We start from the raw sequence: 24,684 nt of genomic DNA, 5'->3' as shown, positions 1-24,684 counted from the left end.
AGCTGTGGGAACGCCTCCTTAACTTCCTCCTGTTTCTTTAGGTTGCTTAGTTTTAGTCAGGTTGAGGAGGACATCCAGGAAGAGGAAAAAAAAAAAACATTTCTGGAGACAGGATATGTGTCTCTAACTGCATCTCCTTCCTCCAGATTTTTACCGGAAACATCTGCCTCCTTACAGCCACTCTGACAAGCCAAAACACAATAGGTGTGCCCCATCTCTGCACACTGAGGAAGTGAATCCTGTCAGCAAGGATAAGAGGCATCCCTGGAGGAGGGGGGTCACGGAGCGGATAGAAAGTTTACAAAGAGCAGGAGTGCTGATTCTGGTAGCTGTAGATTTGAGTGGGGATAATCATCTTTGCCCGAGGATTTTACTTTTTGTGTGTGTGTGTGAGTGTGTTTCCATATGTGTAAGTTGGAGGGTGTGAACATGCAGGTTTCCATGTAACCACAGTATGGCTGTCCTGCTAGCTGGGGCCCAAAGGCCTGTTGGCTTCAGCTCGCAGCACAGTAACGTAATGCGGCGTGGGCTGCCTTCACAGTTTTCTTCACTAAATTACTGTTGTAGTCAGCAGCTGTCTCGGCCAATCTGTAAACACTGGACATCTGAACCTCGGAGGGCGAGGAAAGGGTTTTATTTAGTGCCAAGAAAAGAACCAGAGAGCAAAAAAGACCACTTTGATCTGGAGAAATAGCATTTGCAGTGTAAATGCTGAGAGCTGAATGACTGTGCTGAAATTACCTTAACCTGAGTTGTTAAAGCTAAAAGAAGTAGAACACGAGCTAAAAGCTAAAATGAGCAAAATGCTAGAAGAAATTTAAAAGTATCAAAACACTTGCTAAAACCTAAAAGTAGCAAAACCTGAGCTAAAAGCAGCAAAACAGCTGCTTAAAGCAAAAGGTTTCCTAAAAGCTAAGAGTTTCACAGTCTAAAATTAAGCTAAAAGTAAGAAAAACCTAGCTAAAATCTAAAGTAGCAAGAGGTTTGCTAAAAGTACTAAAAAGCTAACTAAAAGCTAAAGGGGACAAAATCCTAGCTAAAAGATGAATATAGCAAAGGGTTAAAGATAAATGTAGCAGAATGGAAGCTGAAAACTAAAACATCAAAAGCCTAGCTAAACGTAACAGAACATGAGCTAAAAACGTAAAGCAGAATGGTAGCTAAAAGTAGCAAAAGACTAGCTAAAAGCTAAAGTTGCATAAGATTTGATAAAAGTAGCAAAACGGTAGCTAGAACCTTAAAGTAGAAGAACAGTGGCCAAAAGCTAAAAGTCGGCATTTACACAATAAGCCTGGCTTCACAGTGATGGAAGCTGTCAGACGTTTAGTGATAAATCTGACGTTTTGTTTGTCTTGTTCGGGTTAATTCAGGTCCCAAAGCTGAAGTCAATAGAGCCGGAGAGAGGCTCTCGTATCGGAGGAACCAGAGTCACCCTCAGCGGGGAACATTTGGATATTGGCTCTAAAGTTAGAGTCAAGGTCAACAGCACACTGGAATGCAACATCACAGAGTGAGTACAGATTGTTGTTGCCCGGTGCTGAGACGCGAAAGAGGAATCGTGTTTTTGCTCGTGTCTGTTTGTGCATCTGTTTGTTTGTTTGTTGGAAAATGGATTTTAACAAAACTGTCAGAAAGTAATCATTCTCTGTCCAGCTACAGCTCATTAACATTCAGAGTCAACCCAATTCAAGATGGCCACCACAGCTAATCCACCTTAGCCAACACAAAAAATGTCTGTTTTCAAATACATCTTAAAACACATTTATTTCGGTTAGCTTTTAACTACAATTAATAGCTTTGGCTTTTAAGTAATTTAGTCTTTTATTTTCTTGTATACTCTGTGTTTTATCAGTTATTTTCTGATGAAGCTGGTTACAGCTCCGGTCTCATCATAGGAAGGTTTTAGTCTAAAACTCGAGCTCGAAAGGTGGCGGGCGATATGCATTCCTGTAAGGAATGCTGGGACTTTTATGTTAAACATGTTATTTTGTTTGCTTGCAGATCTTTGAAACTTGACCTGTAATTGCCTTAAGTGGCAAGTCCTAATGAATTTGAATCCCCCACCCCCCTCCATTAAATTTACAAAGTGTTTGGACTGTTTCATTTGCTTTCCACATATTAATAACCCTTTTTTATAGCAGATATTAAATGCATGAAGTGGTAATTAAATATTCATGCCGGATGGCTCTGCAAGGCCCGCATATCTTGCTCACAAGATTAAATTCAGCACTTTTACTTGTTGCCATAGCGCATACCAAAATAGCTTCATGACTTCTGTGAAAGTCTGCCAAGCTGCAATATAAATGACTTTTGATTGTAAGTGGAAACGTTTTGGGGATTAAACACTTTATACGCAAGAAGTTATGTGGTAACGATGTTTACCTCTGTTTTTTTTGTTGTTGTTTTTTTTTAGGAAAACAGATGAAACGATTGAATGCATCATGCCTCCAGCCCTGCAGGCGCACGCTGACTTAGTGACGGTGTGTGTGGAGTTTGAGGGCCATCCTTGTGAGGGTTCGGAGTCAGAGCTCGACATCCCATACACCTACGAGAAGAACCCCACTATCGACTCCATCCATCCGAAAAAGAGCTTCCTCAGGTGAGCGGACTGCTGCACGCATCACAGGCGGTAAAATTTCACTTGGACTCATTCCAGGTCCCACATCAGGAGTGAGTGAAACGCTTTATTTATTTATTTATTTGTTAATCCTGCTCTGGTGTAAATACCAAACCATGACAGGATGGTGGCAAACCTTTGACACATTTACTGTAAACTTTTTTATTATTGCCCAGAGGCTGAAAAGGCGATAATGGTTTGGCCCATGGCTCTGCGTATGTGTGCTTAGCAAACTATCTTATAAAGCCTTGGACAGATTTTACTGAACATTTCAGAAAGTAAACACTGGATGAGATCGGGCATAACGTCTGTTATGAGGTTAGACCGAAACAGCTTGACTCCATTCCTTGTCATAAGATGACTTTAGTTCAAAACACTACAATGAAAGGCAGCGAGGGATATGCGTACCTTCAAGGAATGCTAGGCCTTTATTCTTATGTTTTCATTTTGATGCATTTTGTTAAGAGTTTGACCAGTCTTCGTCCTGGCTGAGATGTGGTTCTGTTCTTGTGCGTGTCTCAGTGGTGGCAGGACCATCACTGTAACCGGTCAGGGGTTTGATCTGGTGCAGAGCGTCGTCATGGAAGTGCAGGGAATTGGGTCAACGGTGAGTGATCAGCCGAGCTGATTTCTTTTCCCCTGAGAAATCCATTTCAACCATTTTAATTATAAGTGAATATACTAAACACAAGTATACAAATATTTACTTTTTCTCTGCAGCCCTGTGGCATTGTCTCCTCCTCCACCATCACCTGTTTGTCCCCGGCGGCCAGTCAGTCCCAGGGAACCTCGGTGCAGTTCATCCTGAATAACATTATCTACACCAGGGACAGCCCTTCCTCCTCTGATAACGAGCCAGAGGAAGAAAACGGGGAACCTCACAAGAGTAGCTTCCTGTTGGACTATGTGGAGGACCCTCAGTTCTACACCGCCAACAAAGAGAAGCTGATTAAACACCATTCAGGGGAGCCACTGACTCTCATCATTAACGTAAGTGACGCTGCAGAGATAATGTGGTCAACTACGGGGGAAAAAAGCATTTTCTTTAAATCTGCAGTGTGAGTGCCGAGAGCTGAATGACTCCGCTGAAATCTGCTAAAGAAGCTGCGACTGGATTGCTTCAGCTAAAAAAAAAGCAGAACATTTTCTGAAAGCTAAAGGGAGCAAAGCTTTAGCCAAAACCTGAAAGTAGCAAAACGCTAGCAAAAAGTAACAAAACACTAGCTAAAAGCTAAAAAGTCAAAAGTGGAAAAGGCAAACTCAAAGCAGCAAGGTTAACAAAATACAGCAAAGGGTTATCTAAAAGTACCAAAAGACTAGCTTAAAACTAAATGTAACAAAATGCGGGTAAAACCTAAAAGCACCAAAATGGTAGGCAAAAGCTAAAAGTAGCAAAATGCAAATTCAAAGCAGCAAAATGCTGCCTAAAAGCAGCAAAGAGTTAACTAAAAGTAGCAAAATTCTACCTAAAAGCTGCAAAATGTTAACCAAAAGTCAAACTAAAAGTAATAAAAAGCTAGTGAAAAGCTAAAACAACAGTGTTGTTTTACTGATAATAACACTGTTCAGGGGACTCCTGACAGAAGTGAAGAACATAGCTGGCAGACACATGATGGAAACAGTTTCAGTGTGGGAAACAGAAGATGTATTGTTTGTTTCTGACATCTGTTTTCCACCATCCCTTTTCTTGTTTTTTTCAGCCACAGAGTGGGTGATGAGCGAATCACTTAGTATGCAGATCGAATTTTATGGGGCCGACGTGAGACAATATGAACAAACAAACCACCTCAAAGATGGCAGCAAAAATTATTAATTTCATTATTTTCTCAGATGGATTACGATACTTGTTTGCATTTGGACTCTGCCAATATTTTACAATTTGTGCTTTGCTAATACGGACAAATGCTGAAGAGTTTACAGTGCAGACCAAGAATCTGTGACCAAACACAACTCTGTCACGCTCTGTTTACGTTAAACTGTGTTTAAATATGGTAATACTAAGCAGGTATGCTTTTCACATCTTAGCTCTTAATGTTAGTTTGCTAATATTTATCACCATGAAAGGTCGGTGATTATCTAATTACCCGTCTGTGTTTGTTTGTCTGTCTGTTAGTAAAATATGTCATGAACCAGCGGTCATGTTGAGAGTCCATGAGACTGAGTCTTTCAGAAAGTAATCGTTGGATGTACATCTACAACATACTGACTCTTGGAGTTAACGCTATTCAAAAGAGATACACAAAAACGGCTATAATTCAGTCAGTTTTACAGATATTGAGCTCAAACTTGGCGTGGTAGTAGCTGAGCATCATCCCCACCACAAATTCTGAGTGCTAACAGATCATACAGGCTCTTTATATGAAACTTTAGCATGCAAAGCAGTGGGAAAACTAATATGGGATTTATTTGTATGTTTGTCTCTGCAGTCGATGAAAGACGAAGTTATTGTAGTTGAAGCACCAGTCAGCCAACAAATACTGCTGTTCTTACAGTCATTTCCCAAACATGACTAAAACTAATTATAAATACATGCAATAGTTTTATTTCATTTGTTAGTAAAACGTGATCAGAATAAAAGTATAAATATCTTCTGACAAAACCAAACCACTGACCTTTCCATTTAGTGGTAAACTGTAAAACTCAAAGCTTTAAATGACTGTTTTCAAGCTTGTTTTTTTTTTTTTGGCTCCGAAAGCATCCCTGCCAACAACATGACAACCCCGACTGTTCACCGCAGACTTAGCTAAGTGTGTCCTTATTCATATTCTCACAAACCAGAGGCTCATAAAACACATCAAAGGCGCTGTCCTGTTGAACATGTTGATTTCTGTCGGAGGTGTGAGGTGGGGGGTGCAGTGGCAGCTCAGCGTGACGTCTCATGTTTGTACGCTCTGGCTGATCTAAGCACCTGTCTGCTTGAATTCATCACCCCAAAGGGCCGCTGGCTGCGACGCTGTGTGGCGCGCATAAGTGAACGGCGCAGATTATGGAGTTTGAACGTGATGCCACTTCCTCTTTATGTGTCGGTGTGTGCCGGGAAGAAACCACCGCAGGACTGCTGCCTCGGCCTGTCGAGGCAGGCCAGTCCTTTGTTGTTTCCTGTTGGTTTGTTGTGTTTTTTTTAGGAAGGTGGATTCTAGTTGTGGTGGACCTGAGGGGAGGAGAGAGACTGGAGACAGAATGGGTTGTTTTATTAAGGATCTTGGTATCCAGCCAGTCTCTATTAAAGAGCAGAGGTGGAATGTGCGTAGGCGTCGCTTTTATTATACTTTGGGCTTTAGAATGCAGTTTTTTTAAAATCTGGCAAAAGTATGTGTTGAAATTAGGGACTTGGGATTTATATCGCTTTTGCATTATATTCGATCACTTTTTTGTTTTAGCTTGTGTTCTTATTGTCTGTTGTGAGGAAGCACTTGTTGACAAAGACCCGGGAGGCTGCATCCTGCAGGAGGAACCCTCAGGGTGTAATCACAGAAAGGAAACACTGGCGATAAACACACATGCTTCCTCACTTGGCCTAATTATATTGAAGGGAAATTGCTGTTTCATACAGGGCAGTATTTTTGAAAGTCTGGCCATCATACTAATTAGCAGTCATAACAATCATAATGTTGTGCACACCAGGTTAATTGCAAAAACCTAAAGAAGCTGCCATCATGCAATCACCAGGGTTTAACACAAACCCAAAATTTTCTCAAAAGAACCACACAAAAGGTCAAAGATAAAGTCTACCTCTATTGGTTTCAGGTTACCAAGTTGTGAACATTTGGCTCACTTTGCAGACGGATTTCCTGAATGGGCTTTTACCTTTAAGTCAAAGGATAAACTTAACTCATCCATTGGCTGTATCTTAAGGATTTTGCAGCGCTACACTCAAACATATCAAAGTAAAAGTCATTTTTAAAGTGCAGATTACATTTTTAAAGTGCAGACTCTCAGCTATAAATTGAAAATATGCTTGACCAAAGTGGAATAAGCGTGTAGTAATTAACACTTCCTAACATGTAAACCTCCTTTTCAGAGGCTGAAATATATTTAGCCTGTTGACTCAAAAGGCTCTTTTATGAAAAGATGAGGTGTGTTCCTTCATACTTTAGTATCAAGTATTTATCACACTACAGAAAGTATCATAAACAAGGTCTCCCATGAAGGGAAGACGTGACAAACGGTGTTGAGGTGTGGTGATTCTTTTGGGGGCTCTATTCAGCCATTGAGCTGTCTGTGAACCCCTCATTATAGCAAAGTATGTTAGAGTCAGAACTTTGGCCATCTGTCCAACAGCTAAAACCTGACTGATGCAACAATCCTGAACCCAGCAGCAAGTCTGCAACCGAGTGATGGATAGAGAAAAGAATCAAGGTGTTGCAATGATCCAAAGTTCACACAAATGTGGACTGAAGTGTTGCAAATGCTCAGAGCTGTGGAGATTTGAGCTCGCAAACCTCCGTAAACTAAAGTAACGTTGTTAAGCACAAAGCAGCAAAATGTCTTCACAGCGCTGTGAGAGACTGATAAGGTCACATGGAGGAAAATACGTTGAGTTATTGCTGCTAAGAGTGATTTTATGAGCTATTAAATCGTGGAGTGTATGCAGGTTTTATCTCGCTGATTCTCCATTTTATTCTGTCAATTAACGACAGTGAAAAGTAAAGTGTGACATTGTTCGTTTGAGGTTGTTCTCTCCTAATTTTAGAATATTTTAGGATTTGGTAAGAATCAGATTTTTTTTTCTTTGTCTTTCATGAAATAAGAGCAGAAAAAGCTGGTCTGAAAGCTCTATACCTCATCAGATAGGACCTGTGTGGTTTGAGCTGACCTTGAGACAGTCCAGCACATAACAACAGGGTGTAAGACGCAGGCAGGAAGCACCAGAACTGAGCTGCTGGAATACAGGGACATCTGTGTCAGGAATTGAATGGTAGTCTTGAAGTCAAACTGAGAGGAAACTCAAAAGGTGGTGGAGAATAAACACTAGCAGATGTGAATCATTACCATTACACTTATTGCACATTTCATTGAACCTTATTCAGTGGTTCATAAGGTACTTTGCTAACAGACAAACAGTGTTGGCTCCTAGAGTTAATGTCAAAACAATCCAATAGCGCTCAGAGTATATGTTGGGGATGTCTCTCAGCTACTACCACACCAAATTTTAGGTCAGTATCTGTTAAACTGGCTGAGTTGTTGACATTTTTGTGTTTTGTAAGGTCAATTCGGTATGACAGCCATCTTGATGTATTTTGACTTTGAAATATAATCAGTTGTAGATGTCCACACGATGATTACGATATTTTTCTAACAAACAGACAAACAAACACCTTGAAACCAAAGCATGAAATCCTTAAAACGCCAAAAACTGACGAGCACATTAGAAAATTTAAAGAAAGTGCTAAGCCTAGCTTGGAGTTTCTCCAGCATCAGAGCTGGCTGCTAAAAAGAGCACAATCCTAGGAACACCTAAGTCACTGAGCAGAACCTTCAAGCTCTCACCCCTCTGCTCGCCGACCCGAGTCTGAAGGGCGGCCGCCCACACAGGGGAGCACACAGGCAATAAACCAGTAGAGCTGTAAAAATAGGACCCAATAAAAATGTCCCTGTAGGGCTAATGTGACTGTCCTCTGAAATAAAACTTTCTAACTAGAAATCCATAAAATCCAAGAAATTTTATTGTATTCGAATTAAAGGGCCGTTCCAGGGTTTAATCTCATTCAGATAGTTTTGGGACAGACACTTGAAGATAAACTATAAGACCGATGGCTTTATAGTTCTAATTTTAAAACAAATGAATATTATGTATGATATTAGTTTAAATAAGCTCCATAAATTTAAATGTCTCACAATGCAACCTACCACACTGTAGTTAAGTAACATTCAGAGTATTTTTGCCGACTGTAGGAGTCTCCCTGTAGAGCTGCAGAAGACACAGTCCAGCTCTAATACAGCCCGAGCGCTGCGACTCCACATGACTCAATGTCACACATAAAGTGTAAAATCAGGGGGGTGTCCCTTTAATTAATATGGCTCCCAACAGTGAGAGGCGGGGGTTGGGTGGAAGTAGGGCACATTTATTGTAACAGTAAAGGAGTTGAAGATGTCTCATTGAACTAGGCAGATGACCATCAGTGGGTGTGTTTGAACAAACTTTCCTTTGAGTTCAGGCAGCAGGACTGTTTGCTGCTTTAAGCTGAACTCCAGCCAAGATTGGGTTAGTTTGCTGCTCCCTTTCTTCTGTCTTTGGGCTCAAGTGAACGAGTGTGTCTGCACATGTGTGTGGAGTGATTATGGCAAGCTGATTGTGTATTTATTTGACATCCTTGATATTAGGCATCATTTCCCCCCACTAGTTTGGGACTACGCTGGACTAGTTGCTCATTTGGTTGCACCAGTTAAACATTTTGGTGCACCACTTCATCAAACACTTTTACTAGTGACACTTTTTTGCCAACAAGTAGCATTTTTGTCCAACTAGATGTAGAAGTCATTCTCGTCAGCAATTTTACTACTACCCCAAAAGTTTGAACTAGTTGGGTTTTTAACTCACTGGTAGACTACTGGACCAAACTAATTCATGACTGTGTCAACTAAAAAGCATCAAAAACACTTACAACTACAACTTTAACTATTCAACACAAAATATGTCTATTAGCTGACTAGTGACTGTCAAATGGGCTCACTAGTTAACGAGCGCAACCTAAAAATGTCAATAGTCGAAACATTTTTGTCCTTATTAGTTAACTAGTATGCCTAAAATAATCATCTACCAGACTAGTCCACCTAAAATGTTGACTAGCTCACTATTAACACCCAAAAGGCTCAGTAGTTGACTAATTAAAACTTTTTTGTGCTTAATAATTAACTGTTGCACATTAAAAATGTCAACTCAGTGTGCCTAAAATGTCGACCAGTTAACGTGTAAGGGTTTTTGGTGATTATTAGTTAACTTGTACAACCTAGATGTTGACTACTTCAGTCCAGTGGTCCACTAGTGCATTAAAAAGCCAACTAGTTGGGACTTTTGGGCTACTCGTGTGGCAACGTGGCAGACTAGTTGGGCAAAAGGGCCACTAATTGGATAAAAAGTGCTACCAGTAAGAGTATTTGTGCAACTAGTGCAGTGTAGTATAGAACTAGTGGGAGAAAATGACACTTGGTGGCAAGGGTCCTGAATAAATAGACAAATGGCTTGCCTCAGAGGAAGTGCTACATGACCGCTATCTGTTCTGGAGCAGAAAGTGCCGAGTGACCTGGAGCTGCTGCCGGAGGAGTACTCGGTGATGATCGGCCCCTATCCCTGCAACATCAGCTTCCATAACGACCAGCTGTTCCACTGCACCATCAACGGACTGCTGAGCTCCAGCGAAAGTGAGATGCCCGTCACTGTGAGTATGAAAACACGCAAGGCACGTCAGCGCAACAGCAACACGCACACACACACATCTAACCCCCGTCTTGAAAATATTCCTCGACAGGCCCTGATAATTTAAGCTCGTCACCCATCTGTCATTTAGTTATTAAAGCCAAATATTTAGTCAAAAACCAGCACCATCTGTGATGTGAACTGAAACAGATTTGATGTGCTTGAGCCCATGCTCGCTAAGTAAAGATGTCTGTGCTGCTTTAACACGAATTATGAATGGTCTAGTTTCTGAGCATGCTGCTGTGACATTAGTCAGGTGGGGAGCGGTCACTCTGTGACAGAAACAACAAAACGCTGACACACAGTATTTATCATTGTTCCTTGTCACGCCATCTATCACTGCAGACGCCTGCTACTCACATCGATACCCAGTTATTCGAAGTCAGCGATGATATCTCTCTCCTCTTTCTTTCTTCCAACTTACTAAGTTAAGATGTAAATCAGCCTTATGCAGTCCTGATAAAACCAAATAGTCTCCTTCCTTTGCCCATCTCTCTTTCCCATCTGTTGTCCATTCTGGTCTGTTTTTATGGATCTTTGTAAAGGATAAAGACTCATTTGTATTTAGATACGAGTTAAACTGGGAGTGGCTTGCTCAAATAGTTCAGAAACAGTTACGGTCAGAAGTTTGTATACACGTGGGCGTAAAGAAAATGAGATACATTTTGAGCTTTAAAGATTCATTTGAGCCACACTTTTTTTGGTCCAGGGTGGACTGAACATACAGCACACAACGTCAGTGGTTTTTGAAAAACAAGAATTGTGTGCACAAGTTTGAATTAGTTGTGGGTTTTTCCCTAACCACATGATTCAAATCATTGATACAGGCTCACATATATACATACATCCCCAAGCTTGTGGCAAAATGCTGGCTGAATACTTGACAACGCTGCTGGACACAATTGGTACAAGTTATTTAAATTGGATGTTTGTTTGTTTTGGCATAGAACTAGTTTTTAAGCACAGTCTGTAAATTTTCTGCAGGGTTGAGGTCAGGGCATTGGGGAAGCCATTCCAGAAACTTAATGTTAGCTTGTTTTATCCATTCAGAAACCAGTTCTGATGTGTGTTTGGGATCATTGTCCTGTTGGTAGTAGTTGATTTGAGGTGAAGTTGAGGCATTTTGAAGGTAGTTCTTCATCTTCATTATTCCATCTACTTTATGCAGTGTACCAATCCCAAAGTATGATGCTACCACCACTATGCTGGACAGTTAGTACAGTGCTTATAGGCCTGAAAGCCTCACATTGACTCCTCCAAACAAGCTATATCTTTTCGGTTACTGCAAAAGCCATTTCTTTTCCATTTTCACACAGAAATAAGGGTCTCCCACTTCACCTTCTCTCTCGGTGTACCTGTGGTGTGTTCAGGTGCCCGCCCACCTCATCTGTCAATCAGAACCTCTCGAAATAAACACGAGCAGTTAGCAAAGGCATAAAGGCAGGGCAAAGGTCAGATGAGATGTCATAACACAAATGGGTGGGCTTTCCTGCCCCCACGAGCACCGAAGGGGGGCAGGACATGTGACAGGGTCATAAATACACGACCCACGTATATTTTCTTTTGTGTCGGCACATTTTAATAAATGCGTACAGGCGAAGCTCGTGGCCATTTGTGTTTTTTTTTTCACTTACTTTCAGAGGCAGATCTATTTTTATGTGCCGCTGCTGTGCTCGGCTCTGAAGTGACGAAGAAGTGGAAGCAATGTTTTTGTGCCCCGAGCGAAATAGGAACATGGAACAATGGCATTTTCCCCTCCATTACACCAGGTCACACTGGTGCAGTTTCTGGAAGAGGGCCTCCCCTTGCTGGTTCATGGGAATAAATGCCCCAACTATGAAAGAAAGTAGGGAATGTTGATGACAAGGAAACCCGATGAACTTGTTTTTCCCTTACTGTAAGACCACTTTAAGAAGGATTTGGTCTGAGGACTGGAGGCTTTTTATCTGAGTCTCTCTTTATTAGGTATGTTGGAGAAGGAGAGGGAACGGTGTGAGCAGAGACCACAGAGTCCCTGCTGACTAATCAAAAGGCAGAAATGAAAGTTTTTTTCTTGTCACATCTGGGTTAGTTTGAACTGAGTGCCTCTTCCAGCTCATTGCAGTGGGAGAACATTTTTCAAAACCTACAATGTGTATTTTTTTATTATTTCTTCTGCATGTGTGCACCTGTCTCCATGACAAAATGAATGGGCTCGCATGTGTGTGCAGGCACCTGAGTCCCTGGTGAGAAATGTTTATCTGCATACGTGCTAAGTTTGGGACAGAGAAAGAAAAAAAAAAAGTAAGGATGCCTAATATACATGTCCTTGTTTTTTGTCACCTAAATAGAATTAAAGTAATTCAAGTGAGCCTTAAACTCAAGCATCAGAAAGCTGTAATTTTTATAGAGTTGTCTCCTCTATTGTCTACAAAGTCAAACTAACTTCTCTTTTAATTAACGTAATGTTATTAGAAGTAAAATTAAAACAATAATCTGCAGTTTGTGTCGAAAAGGGTTACTTTATCAAATAGCTTGATAAAATATTTGTTACATTTGTAAGATTTTATATCAAGTTACTGCTTGAACTTTTAAAAATAGACATGACATGCTTGTTTTCACAATCAGTAAATAAAATATGTGACTTACGGTTTGCTGTCTGAAGTTCAAAAATAGCAATAAAAAAAGAGAAAAGGGTTCGTAAGACCTGTGAGTCATGAGCCTTTAAAGGGATAGGTCTAATCGTTTGTAATGGGGTTTGGTTGAAAGGTCATGATCAAATCATATCTTACCTGTTGTAGATAGCTTTTTAAATGCCATGGATTTAAATACATAGTTTAATTTTGATCACCCTGATGAGCCAAACTGCTAACACTGTCTTAAAACAACTCCTGTCTCAAAACTTCATAGCAGTTCTTGTAAAATCTATTTTATAACCTTTCACATTTCTGTCAGTTTTGCGTCCACGTGGTTGTTTACATGGTATTTTATGATTGTTTGCAAACGCAAATAGCAGCAGCTAGCTGTAGCACTTCCAGTCAAGCCTGAGGCAATTACCGCAGATATATCATAATAATTCAGCTAAAATAACTGTGTAATGCAAAACTGACAGCAATATAGAGGCCTAAAAAGTACCTTTCATATAAAAACTTTAAGCTTAGAGTTGTTGTGGGACGGCAGCAATCCACTTCAAACCTTATCCCTGCTCAGACTCGCCTTCGGTTCATCAGTTTGGTCAGAAATGCTATTTTTCTCCAAACTGAGGTCATTTAAAGACCTGTCTACAACAGGTAAGATATTAATTGTTCATATCTGTCCACAGAGTCCCACTTCAAAGCTATAACTTTGAAATAGACAGGAGCTAAAAGAGCTGACTCCAGACCAAAGATGAGCTGAGAACTGTGTAAAGAACCAAAATAAGAAAGACTATAAACGATGAATGATTCAGAGCTCTCTACCACAGTTCTGCACTAAAATATATCGACCTGAAAATCAGTATATGCAGCTCCTTTAATGTTGTTCTTTCTTAATAACATCTCTGTCTTTTTTAAGCCGTCTGCTTTTATCTTTATTTCGTAAATTTGCTTTACTGGCTGTATGATAAATTGCAGATTTTTAAAAAAGGGACAACAAAAGGTTATTGTTAGTCAAGCAGGTACCCAGGGACAGTAGCTAAAATTAAATCAGTTTGAGGAGAGCTGCATATCTTGAGAGGTTTATTTCTGTATTTCATTTCATTAAGTCAGCTGCAGTTAAATTTATTGCTGCTAACATCCTTTTTTCACTTGAAATCTCATTTAATGCCTTGCCTTTAACGTCTTTGTGCGACTTTAGAGTTATCTCAAGATGACGTTTTCACAACTTCTCCCACACGAATAACGTTGCTATAATTCGCAATTCTCTGGGCTCAAGAGCTGCAAATGGGTTGTTTTTTTTTTTGCCTGAGCAAAGTTTATTTTGACATGTAACATGTTAAATTACTAGTTACCTTATTAGCTATTAGTAAAATAAAAATTCAACAAGTAAGATAGTGTGTGGGATAATATGGAAGGCCTAGAATTCCTTGAAATAATGGATGTTACCCACAAAGTTTTAAACAAAGACCTCATGCATTGCTATTGATTCTCATTTTATTTCCTTAGTTACCAGCTAAATAAACTTTTATTATATTAAAAATAATTGCTGCATTCTACAACCCCTCCCTGAGCTTTGAGTTGGTTCAGTCCAACTCGACAGAACCTCAGGAGCCTCTAGTTCTGCTGAGGAGCTGTAAAAGGAAGCGAAAGTTGTTGTTTTTTACATGTTAAAACCGTGTTACATCTTTCTCTGACTACAAATCAGACAGAGCGCAGTAGAAACTTTGAGTGATACCGCGCTAATTAAGAGTGCAAGATAACCACATGTTCAGCAAAAAAGTGGGAAAACAGAAAGAAAACTCGGGTTTCCCGCATGAAATCGTCTAACATAATCAGGCGCCCAGTGATTACTGTCTGAGGTTCAGCAAAGTCAGAAGTTCATTAGATATTTTGCTAAAAGACAGAGAAGCTTGCATACACTGAGGCAATTACATGACCGCCCTCCTTTCATGCTGGTGGGTAAAAAGAAGAAAAAGAATCTTCCAAAAATAAGCACAGCATATGATTAGTATACATTTTGTAGTTTTGTGCTATTTCAGAGTCCCATTAAAGGAAACTTAAAGCTGAACAAAAGAGAAGGCAGGATATGAAGGATTGTGACCCAGTTTCATCCAGTTTTTTTTTTCTTTCTTTCTTTCTAGGTGCAAGTGGGGAACTTTCATAAAAGTATAGCCAGAGTGCAGCTCGGCGGCAGCGAGCTGGCCATCGTGGTCTCCATTGTGGTGTGCTGCGTGCTTCTGCTGCTGTGCACAGTAGGTAGGTGGAGTTCACACACTCGCTGCTGGATGATGGATGTGTGCCCGCTGCAGCAATGGATGCTCCAGATGTGAAAGAGATAAAAGGAATTCTGGGGTCATAGTTTCATGCACTTGCTTCATCCCCCTTCAGTATCCAGTGCACAAAGACCCCGATGTTCATCTCTCTGTCTGCTCAGTGTGTGTGTGTGTGTGTGTGTGTGCTGCTCTCTGTAATCATAGAGTAAGTGTGTCTGCAGGACAGGTGTATGGGTGAAAATTGCTGCTAGTGTGTATTTTCACACCATTTCCCATTTCGGATCTGTTCTCAGATATTCACAAAAACCTCTATTTGTCTTGCCAGACATTTTAGGTGTGAGATTGCTGATAAAAGAATTTGTGCTGCAGTTTTATTTAGACAGTCAGCAATATGGATTCTTTTTTTTTCATTATCATGTTTTCACATTTGGATGCACGTGAGGAAATGTTTCTCACTGGCAAAGAAAAGGTGATACGTAAGCATTTCAGATAGTTTTTTTTTTTAATAAATTGAAAATAATTGAAGCACATTTTGACCCTTTATTTTGTCCTGGAAGTTGTTAGTGTGCAATAAGGGTGTCGCATTGGAAGGGTATTGAGTTTGTTTTTCACTTTTTTCCTCAGCTCTGGTCGTGTACTGCACAAAAAGCCGGAGGGCAGAACGCTACTGGCAAAAAACGATTGTACAAATGGAGGAGATGGAGTCCCAGATCAGAGAGGAGATCCGGAAAGGTACCTTGAGGTGACTTTGGTCTCTCGGGACCTCAGTAATTTTTTTTTTTTTTTTTGCTGTTGTTGTTGTTGTTGAGTGACATGAAAAAGGAGCCGGTAAGACGCCTGAAATATTTACCTCACACATTTGCCTGTTTGCGTATGTTTTTGTGCACGCGAGCAATTTGGTTTTGGAGGTTTTATTATCTGAAGTGGGAAGGAGATACAACAGTTGACAGATTTGTGCCTAGAAAGCGTGACTCATAAAACACAGTGTGTGACGAATGATCAGTCACACACAGAGACACAGCGAGTGGACACACCGTCCCTCCTGCATCTATAGGACGAAGGCCTGTGTGTGTGTGTATAGTGTTAAGCCCGTATGTTAGCGTGAGTGTGTGTGTGTGTCTGGAGCATTAGAGTAGACCCGAGTGAAGGCCACTCCATGTCTGAGCACCCAGATTTATGGTGTAGAGATGGGGGGGACGGATAGAGAAAGAGGAATGGAGGGAGAAGGCGATATGAACGAGAATGAGGGCCTCGAGCCTGAGGAGAAGCAGAAGCGTGGGAGGAGGAGGAGGAGGAGGAGGAGGAGGAGGAGGAGGAGGAGGAGAAGCGAGGTTATTTAGTCAGAGGACACAGATAGATTTGTGGCCGAGTTCATGGTGAGTGTGCACAAAGCGAGGGATACTTCTGCTGAAGAAGAAAAGAAAAGTGCTAAAACAAAAGAAGAAAAAAAAGGTGTGTGTGGGGGGCGAGTTAAAAGATGATGGGGTATTGATGTTTCATAGATTACTCAAACAGGAGGTGTTCGTGTGAAAACCCAAAGTGGAGGGGAGGTTTTGTCTTCACGCCCGGTGCATTTAATCTGAATTCGATGGTGTGAACTGGTTTAGATGGCGGTTCAGTGAGCAGTAGGATAAATAACCTGAAACATAACCATGAAACATGTTTTAAATCCCTCAGGTCTGTTTTTTTTTCTCTCTCTCTCTACAAACAGGCTCTGAAAAAAAAAGTGCGGTTGTAACCTAAATACGTCTCTCCTCTTGTGACAGGAAGTACTTTTCCATAAAGAGATCTCCAGCATCTCATTAGAGGAGAACATTATCCCTCTGCTGGTACATATAGCAGCTATATTATTAGCATGAAGATTCGAGTCGTGGACATGCTGACATTGTTTCTGCATGTTGAGCTCAGCCTGCACACATGTTTTGGATAAAAGCCTCAGACCGGATTTGGCAGCTCTGATTGGCATTTGGTAAATATTTGTCTGCATGCTGCTATGGGGCTGCACGGTCTGGCAAAGAAACGGGGAAAAGATCACAGGATTAGACTCTGGTATAGTTAACATTCAGCAAGAATATGACCCTGGATATGTGAAATTAGATGATGCAACTGTGAAACCGCTGATTTTATTTCAGCTTGAATGGTAATAGTTTCAGAACTTTAACAGATTTCACTCAGCAGCAAATAAATCCAGATATAGAAAGGAAGTCGAGCTCTTTGTAGTCACTTTTTCTCTTTTTTTTTTTTTCTCGTCCTCCCAGGCTTTGCAGAGCTGCAAACAGACATGACAGATCTGACCAAGGAGCTGAATCGCAGCCAGGGCATCCCCTTTTTGGAGTACAAACAGTTTGTCACGCGCACGTTCTTCCCCAAGGTGAGAAACACTTTTTTTAACCTGTTATCTGATTCCACCTGGCAGACTGACAATACCATTTTTCTCACCGGGGTTTTCATATTTTTATCCCACTGTGGATGCTTTTCACATATCCTACAGCTTGAAATATGCAGGATAAAAAAAAAAAATCACCTTGGAACTTTTAAACACGCAGTAAATGTCGAGCAAAGTTGCCTCGGTGTGACTCCCTGCAGGAGAGTTAATGTGTTCCCAATAGGTAAGCATTTTTCTGTTGTGTGATCCGCCCCGAAGGTAGACTATAAGTAAATCAGTGGGTGGGTGTTTTTTTTTTCTTCCACCAATAGAGACAGGCACGACTCAGGGGGCTTTGTCTCGCAACCACATTCATGGACTTTCAAGGAGACAGAACAATGACGGGCAGCGAGACGAGGGAAGTTTCCCCCTGCTCTCTCAACACACACTCCTTACTCAGCTCACACACCCACGCTGTTTTGCAAGTATAGATGATGTTGCACAATAGCAGTCATGCCGGTTACAGTAAACAGTTGACAGAGATTTTCTGTAGAAATTAAAGCTGAAAAGCCTTAAAGGGACAGTCTGATCATTCCTGAAGCGATAATCTGTCTAACAGTAATCAGTAGTTAGTGCCTTATAAGACACCAGTCATAGAGGACAGAGTACGAAGGACAGGAGTCTTCGTCCAGGCTAAGCTAACGGCTAGCCGAACGATGGCTCATTTTTCTAATTGTTTTTCAGGCCTATTAAGCTTAAAAAGGACGTACCGGTGTGAAAGAACGCTGCATTAGCTTACATTAAACGTCTACGCTTTTTGCATGGCACCATTTGTTTAGTTTGCCGTTGTTTTCTCATGACACGAATCTATGCGTACTTAAGGTAGATACTGATAAAGATGAACGAAGCATCTCCACTTTCAATAGTTCAAAATTGAAGGCAAAATGTTCGTTTTTTGGGAGCTGCCACGTTGTAGCTGTGCCTTCGAAACGAAAGTCCCACCTTCACGCCCTCCTAACTCACTAAAAGGCTGTCACTTTTTCAGTCACATTACTATATGGTGCTTTTCTTTAAGGCCTCAAATACCCAATTAAAACTAAATGCATGAACATACGGCAGCAAGGTAAGAGTTACGTCAACAGAAATCAACGCCTGAAGTGTGTTTTTATTTGATAGTCCAGAAAACATGGAGGGACTTAGAGACTTAAAATTGTACCGCAGACAGCCACTCGGGGACGCTCATTTGTTGTGGCTTCAACTTCCAGCTTCCGGTCCTGTCTCTAGTAATAATACTCGTTGATGGTATTACACATAGATTATGTACCTGTCGCTGTCCCGACGCTGCTGAATGTATCAGTCTGCTAATAGTTTAGCAAATGTTTGATTGATGCATTCAGCACTCAGCATTAGCTCACATAGCAATTTTTCACACCTGTAAGTTGTCTTTGAAAAAGAGTTTGTAAGACTAACAGACAAGCCTCAAAAACAAGATAAAACAGCCCCCCATTTGGTTAGCTATTAGGAGTAGCCTAGACAAAGACTCCTGCCCTTTTTCCCATACCCTGTGCTCTATGACTGACACCACAGCTGATAAAGCACTAACCATTGATAATATTTGACAGAACATCACTTTAAAAATCCACAGACTCTCCATTAAAGACAAGAAACACATTCAAGTGTTGCCACCCCGCTATCATTTCCCCTAAAGTTTTCTGCTAAGACAGGAAACACTCTGCTGCCCATATTTCTCCACAAAAGCTTCTGGTTGTCTGAGATTCCTCACACAAAACAGTGTTAGACACAGTGGGAAAATAGGCCAAATGTAGCCGTCCTGAAATGACAAGCTGTGTTGAACGGCTGCCTTTTAGCTCCGGTTCACTTTGACTCAAAGCCTTTTACTGTTCATAACTTCCAGCGTTACGGTGTCATGTTTCTTCATCGTGTTCATTCAAGAGCTCCTCTCCTCTGGTGCTGAACCAAACACCAATGACTGCAGGCCAGCTCTTTACCCCCCCCCCCCCATCAATCGCCGCTCCCCTGTTTATAACCACAGCTCCCTTTGTTTCAGTTTTCTGCATTTGTTTATGCGCTCGTGTGTTTCAGATGTGTTCGGATTACGAGACGAGCCTTGTCCAGCCCACCTATGAGAACGACTCCCTGGGACCGCGAGCGCTTCCAGAGACCCACCCTCTGCTGCAGGACTGGCAGGTAAAGGCCGTTTAGGGCGGGGTTTTCTTGTGTTTTGATCCTTGCCCTTTTTTTTGCGTCTCGGTTTCATCATACTGGACCTTGTTAAGGCTTCATTGTGAACGCGTCATTGACGAGCGGTAAAGAGGCATGTCCGTGTCGGCTCACATGTTCTTGAGTGTGCTGATGCATGTAATTCAATTGTTTCTAGTGACTGACAACTTAATAGATGAAGCGAGCATTTCCTGAAGGACTGAACATCACCCGCTGCTTGCATGCCAAAGTGTAAAACAAAGATCTTGTGCTCTCTAGGTTTGTGTCAGGGAGGACTTTCAGCTACTTTTACACCACATTTTAGCTTAAAATCTGCACGTCTGATTGAGTTGAAACCACGTTTGTGTCGGCTAAGTTTGATTATCTATGGGTGCCATATTGAATCAGGTTGACTCTAGAAGTTAATCAATTGCAAATGTACATCCAGTAACTGTTTTCTGAGAGTTTTACTAAAATATGTCCAGAGCGTCAAGAGATATTTTGCTAATAGACAGATGGCACAGTTTTAGACTAAGACTTTGAACAATATGTTACTTATTTGAGTATGTGTTGGGGATGACCACTCCAAATTTTATCCAGAGCCATTACAGCCATTTTTGTGCTTGCTAGGGTGAGTAGCCGTGGCAGCCATCTTGACAATGACATGATCGCTCACCTTTCATGCCAGCAGGTGATACCAAGTTGCCAGCAGGTTGTTACCGCTTTCCCTTTTGGCTCTTGGACAACCAAACAGTCTGCTTTTTTATGTCCAGAACCATCATATCACTGGTGGTTGTGTGTGCAGTTGTACAAGGGCAGACGGGAGTTATACAGAGAGAGTGGGGAAAAGCATTCACTTAAGTGTGAACGTGTGCTGAAAGTGAAAGCACGTGCAGGTGTGTGTGTGTGTGTGCAACTTCTAACGAGGGAAAGTAAAGACTGCGCTGGTTTTGGGTCGGCAGCCAGGGGAGCCTGTCTAACGGTGATGAAGTGCCTTGGATCCACATCGTCTTCGCAGGAAGTGTTTTCCAGGTCACAGCGAATAAATCTCAGAGGCGGGCATTTATCTTAATGGACACCCCTGTTCTCCTTCTGTCAGGCTGCAAACCCCACCATATGGCTGCAGTCCAGAGGGAAGACTTCATCGCGCCGCCGCTTAGTCGCACCCATTGATAGGCCGCGCTCATTAAGTCGACTCGGCACATTTAGCGACAGTCCTGCACAATGAGCGACTCGGAGTGGAGAAAACCCGAGAGGGACGTGCCCCGCGGAAAGCAGAGGGGAGGGCGGTGGGATAGAAAGATGAGATGTTCACGAGATGGATCGCTCGAGACACGAGGTGGTGAAACAGATTAGGGAGGGCGCAGCAGGTAGTAATCCAGTTAGGGTGGAATCGCGCCGAGAAGTAAATGCTTTATCCACGTTCTGTCATCTTCTGTCATCAGGCCACCAACACAACACGGCCTAACGTGGAAGAGGGCATCACCATGTTCTCCACTCTGCTCAACAACAAGCACTTCCTCGTCACGTTTGTCCACGCCTTGGAGCAGCAGAAGGACTTTGCTGTCAGAGACAGGTAACGGTGTTCTCATCTGCTGCTCACTTTCACCACTACAGAAAAGACCTATTTGTTAGGAGGATGGTGTTTTAATGCAAAGTTCCAATATTTTCAGGTAGAGTTCTGTTTAAGTATTATGAACAGATAATATCTTACCTGCTGCAAATAGCTCTTTGCACAAGCTTGGTTTGGAGAAAAAGTTTCATTCTGACCAAAAATGTGAAAAATTTCACTGTGATTCATGCGAACACTAATTTTTTAACATTTACACCGCCGCTGATTTAGCATTACTCAATTATTCCAGCAGAATTATTCTGATATTTCTGCAGAAAGTGGCTCAGGCTGCACAGGAAATGTCACAACCAACTGCTGCTGCGGCTAATTGGATTTGCAAACAACCAAAGACTTTAACAGAATGATGCAAAACTGATGTTGGTGTTAAGGTTTGGAAACTAATGTTCGCAATAACCACGCAGTATATAAAAGATAGGCATATCATATTAAACTATCTATCTCTTGTAGCTTTCTGTCCTGAACATTTTCAGTAAACGTTTGTTCTTAGACATCAAAATGGCCAGACAAAAAATCAGCTAAGAAATTTGGAAATTAGAACCTGGAAACGTGGTACATGGTATATTTTTGTTCATTTCTAATTTATGTCGCCAGTATTTTGTTGCACAATAATGTTTTAGGTTTTTAGATCAGTGTAATTTTGAGTAATTACTATTATTATTACTAGCAATTGCAAAACTTTGTAATTTTTGATGTGACCCTCGTAAACCAGAAATGGAGGGAAAAGAGCACGTGTTGAAACCAAGTCCTTCGGATTTGGTTTCAACCTGTTGGGTGACGGGAAAACTAGAAATGGGTCGGACTTAGCCTTTGTTTTGAGTTGACCTTTGTGAAGTGGCCTCTCGTTGTGGTTCAGCCACCAGTGGCACACTTACAGAGAGACACTCAAACTACTGAGAGCGCCGTTTGTGGGTGTTCACACACGATAAACAGTCAGAGGCACGGGGGAAGGGACTTTTTCTTTTCCAAAATTCTGTGTATAAAAAGCTGGCGTCATTTCATCTTTTTAAAATAAACAAAGTATGTTTTTGGAAGGAAGGAGCCAAGTGAAAAGTGTTAACTCTTGTTTTCACAAAGAATAGCTCCAGTGGATGGCCAAACAACTACATAACACAAACAATTACAACCCGATCCCACTGTTACTTTTATTGTTTTAGACTATTTTCTTTTCTTTTAGAGAATGCATTGTTTAGGTTTTCTGACCCACTCTAGTTCTGCTCATTTCCACTGCTCTCACCGTTGCATAGAAAGAGTTTTTCACTTCTTTTTGCAAAAAAAGAAAACATGTGTTTAGGCAAGTTAGCCAAAAGCAGCTGATAAAAACAGTGGAAGATTTTGTGGCTTACAGAAACAGATATGTGACCCAGGAGACAGTGGAGACAAAAATAAAACTTGCATTTGCCAAATATTCAGAAACTCAGCTCCTGCTAAATGACTTTGTTCTGTTACCTAATTTACAATATCAGCTCAAAAGGTGCTGCTAATTTTTGTATCAAGAGACCAAAAAAGTCTATATGAGTTTGTTCTGGATTAAACATCCAGCTTCTTTGTTGTTATTTGATAATGAGGCAAACAAAGTGCCCGATTGCGGTGTCCCTAAACCAGCGTGTCATTGTGACTCAGAGGGAAAAAAATTCCAGAGTGGAGACCACATCCCTGTCCCTGCACAGCATCAGCACTTACTGACTGATGGAGCCTCTTCCTGCTGGATTAAAGAGGCTTTGTTAGGGAAATCCCCCTGCACCTCTGGACACTGACTCAGACACTCCCCTGCATTGGATCAGACCTTTATTTGGCTCCACGGTCGCAGGTGCAGCGTGGCGGACTAAACCTTGTTTTGGATTTCTGTAATTTATTATTGCTACACCTCCACTGACCACACTCTGACGGAGCGTGTTTGCTCAAGCATGTTTGTGCCCATTTGTCTCCTCTGCTAATCTGTTTTCTGACTCCTCAGATGCAGCCTGGCGTCCCTGCTCACCATTGCCCTCCATGGTAAGCTTGAGTACTACACGAGCATCATGAAAGACCTGCTGGTGGATCTGATTGACGCTTCGGCCTCCAAGAACCCCAAACTGATGCTGCGCCGCACCGAATCGGTTGTGGAGAAGATGCTGACCAACTGGATGTCCATCTGCATGTACAGCTACCTGAAGGTGAGGACGAAGACAAAGGGTAACTGTTTGATTCTAAAAAAAAAAAAGGGAAGCCCACATCCCTCATTATCACCCGCCGCCAAAGGCAAAGGTGATGCACATATACACAGTTTCTGACTGATTGTGCGAGATCTGTTTTTAAAACTTTCCGAATAACTATTACAGTCAGCTCTGCCTGTCTGTTAGCAAAAAATGTCATAAACCAGTGAATAAATTTTAATGAAACTCTTATAACATAATCACTGGATGTACCTCTACAGCTGATTCACTTTTGGAGTCATCCTAATTTAAAATGGCCACTACATCTAATAAACTTTAGACAACGCAAAAATGCCTCTATCTCAGTCAATTTTATAACTATTGAGCTAAAACTTGGTTTGGCAGTAGCTGAGAGTCTTTCCTAACACATACTTCAAGCACGAACAGATCACACAGGAACTCGCAATATCGCATGAGATCACGCATAACGTCATTTACAAGGTTTGACCGAAACAACGATAAGTCTTCCACTTCCTATCATGAGATCATCTTAGTTTGAAATTCTGGCATGAAAGATGGTGGGTGATTTATATTCCTTCAAAGAATGCTAGGCCTAATTTCTAAATTGTTTCTTGTTCTGCAGGAAACCGTGGGTGAGCCTTTTTTCCTGCTGCTTTGTGCAATCAAGCAGCAGATCAACAAGGGCTCCATAGACGCCATCACAGGGAAGGCCCGCTACACCCTCAACGAGGAGTGGCTGCTGCGGGAGAACATTGAGGCCAAGCCACAGGTCGGACACCACTCCCTGATCATTTCTAACATCCTCAGTCAGTGTGAGACATGCAGGTTCAGGTGAAAGCATCTCTACGAGGCCTTGTTTTTAACTCAGCACGTCGTACTTTGTGTCTACAGAACATCAACGTGTCCTTCCAGGGCTGTGGCATGGACTCGCTGTCAGTCCGAGTCATGAATACTGACACCATCTGCCAAGTTAAAGAAAAAATCCTTGAAGCCTTTTATAAAAACCTGCCTTTCTCCCAGTGGCCTCGAGCAGAGGATGTGGAGCTGGGTACGGATACGTTTTTCTCTGAGTATTTCCATCCTCTCCCCATCCCCAAACCTCCGAGACACAGTAATCTCCTTTGCAAAAGGTCAATTCTTCTCATGAAGCCCAACTAACCTGCGGCCGCAATATAATAAATGACAGAATGCATTTGAGGAGAGTGTACAGTCATAATCACAAAGAGTTATTGCTTTCAGAGGCTGTGCAGCCTGCAGAGCTGATTTGATTAATGGCCCGGGAATATTTCCACGGGTCATGACACAGAGTTAGTGCACGGCTGCCGCTTGTCTCGTCTATTCTTCTCCACATCTTAAAATGAAACTGTCCAACACCTTCTTTCTCCGTTCCC

At 41.7% G+C, this 24,684-nt stretch overlaps 1 protein-coding gene across 1 annotated transcript in view; it reads left to right on the top strand.

Moving 5' to 3' along the window:
- Nucleotides 1-24,684, top strand: part of plxnd1 (plexin D1) — an 86,961-nt gene that overhangs the window by 47,123 nt on the left and 15,154 nt on the right. The window contains exons 15-27 of the mRNA XM_017409664.3: nt 1,371-1,510; nt 2,414-2,599; nt 3,140-3,224; nt 3,338-3,607; nt 9,847-9,996; nt 14,791-14,905; nt 15,547-15,654; nt 17,181-17,293; nt 19,391-19,495; nt 20,953-21,083; nt 23,095-23,293; nt 23,916-24,062; nt 24,185-24,341. Coding sequence (XP_017265153.1) covers nt 1,371-1,510; nt 2,414-2,599; nt 3,140-3,224; nt 3,338-3,607; nt 9,847-9,996; nt 14,791-14,905; nt 15,547-15,654; nt 17,181-17,293; nt 19,391-19,495; nt 20,953-21,083; nt 23,095-23,293; nt 23,916-24,062; nt 24,185-24,341 — 1,906 coding nt within the window. The remainder of the gene's footprint in view (nt 1-1,370; nt 1,511-2,413; nt 2,600-3,139; nt 3,225-3,337; nt 3,608-9,846; nt 9,997-14,790; nt 14,906-15,546; nt 15,655-17,180; nt 17,294-19,390; nt 19,496-20,952; nt 21,084-23,094; nt 23,294-23,915; nt 24,063-24,184; nt 24,342-24,684) is intronic.

The sequence above is a fragment of the Kryptolebias marmoratus genome, linkage group LG8, assembly GCF_001649575.2.
Source record: "Kryptolebias marmoratus isolate JLee-2015 linkage group LG8, ASM164957v2, whole genome shotgun sequence".
Lineage (NCBI taxonomy): Eukaryota > Metazoa > Chordata > Actinopteri > Cyprinodontiformes > Rivulidae > Kryptolebias > Kryptolebias marmoratus.
This window is presented reverse-complemented; position numbering and strand designations above follow the sequence as displayed.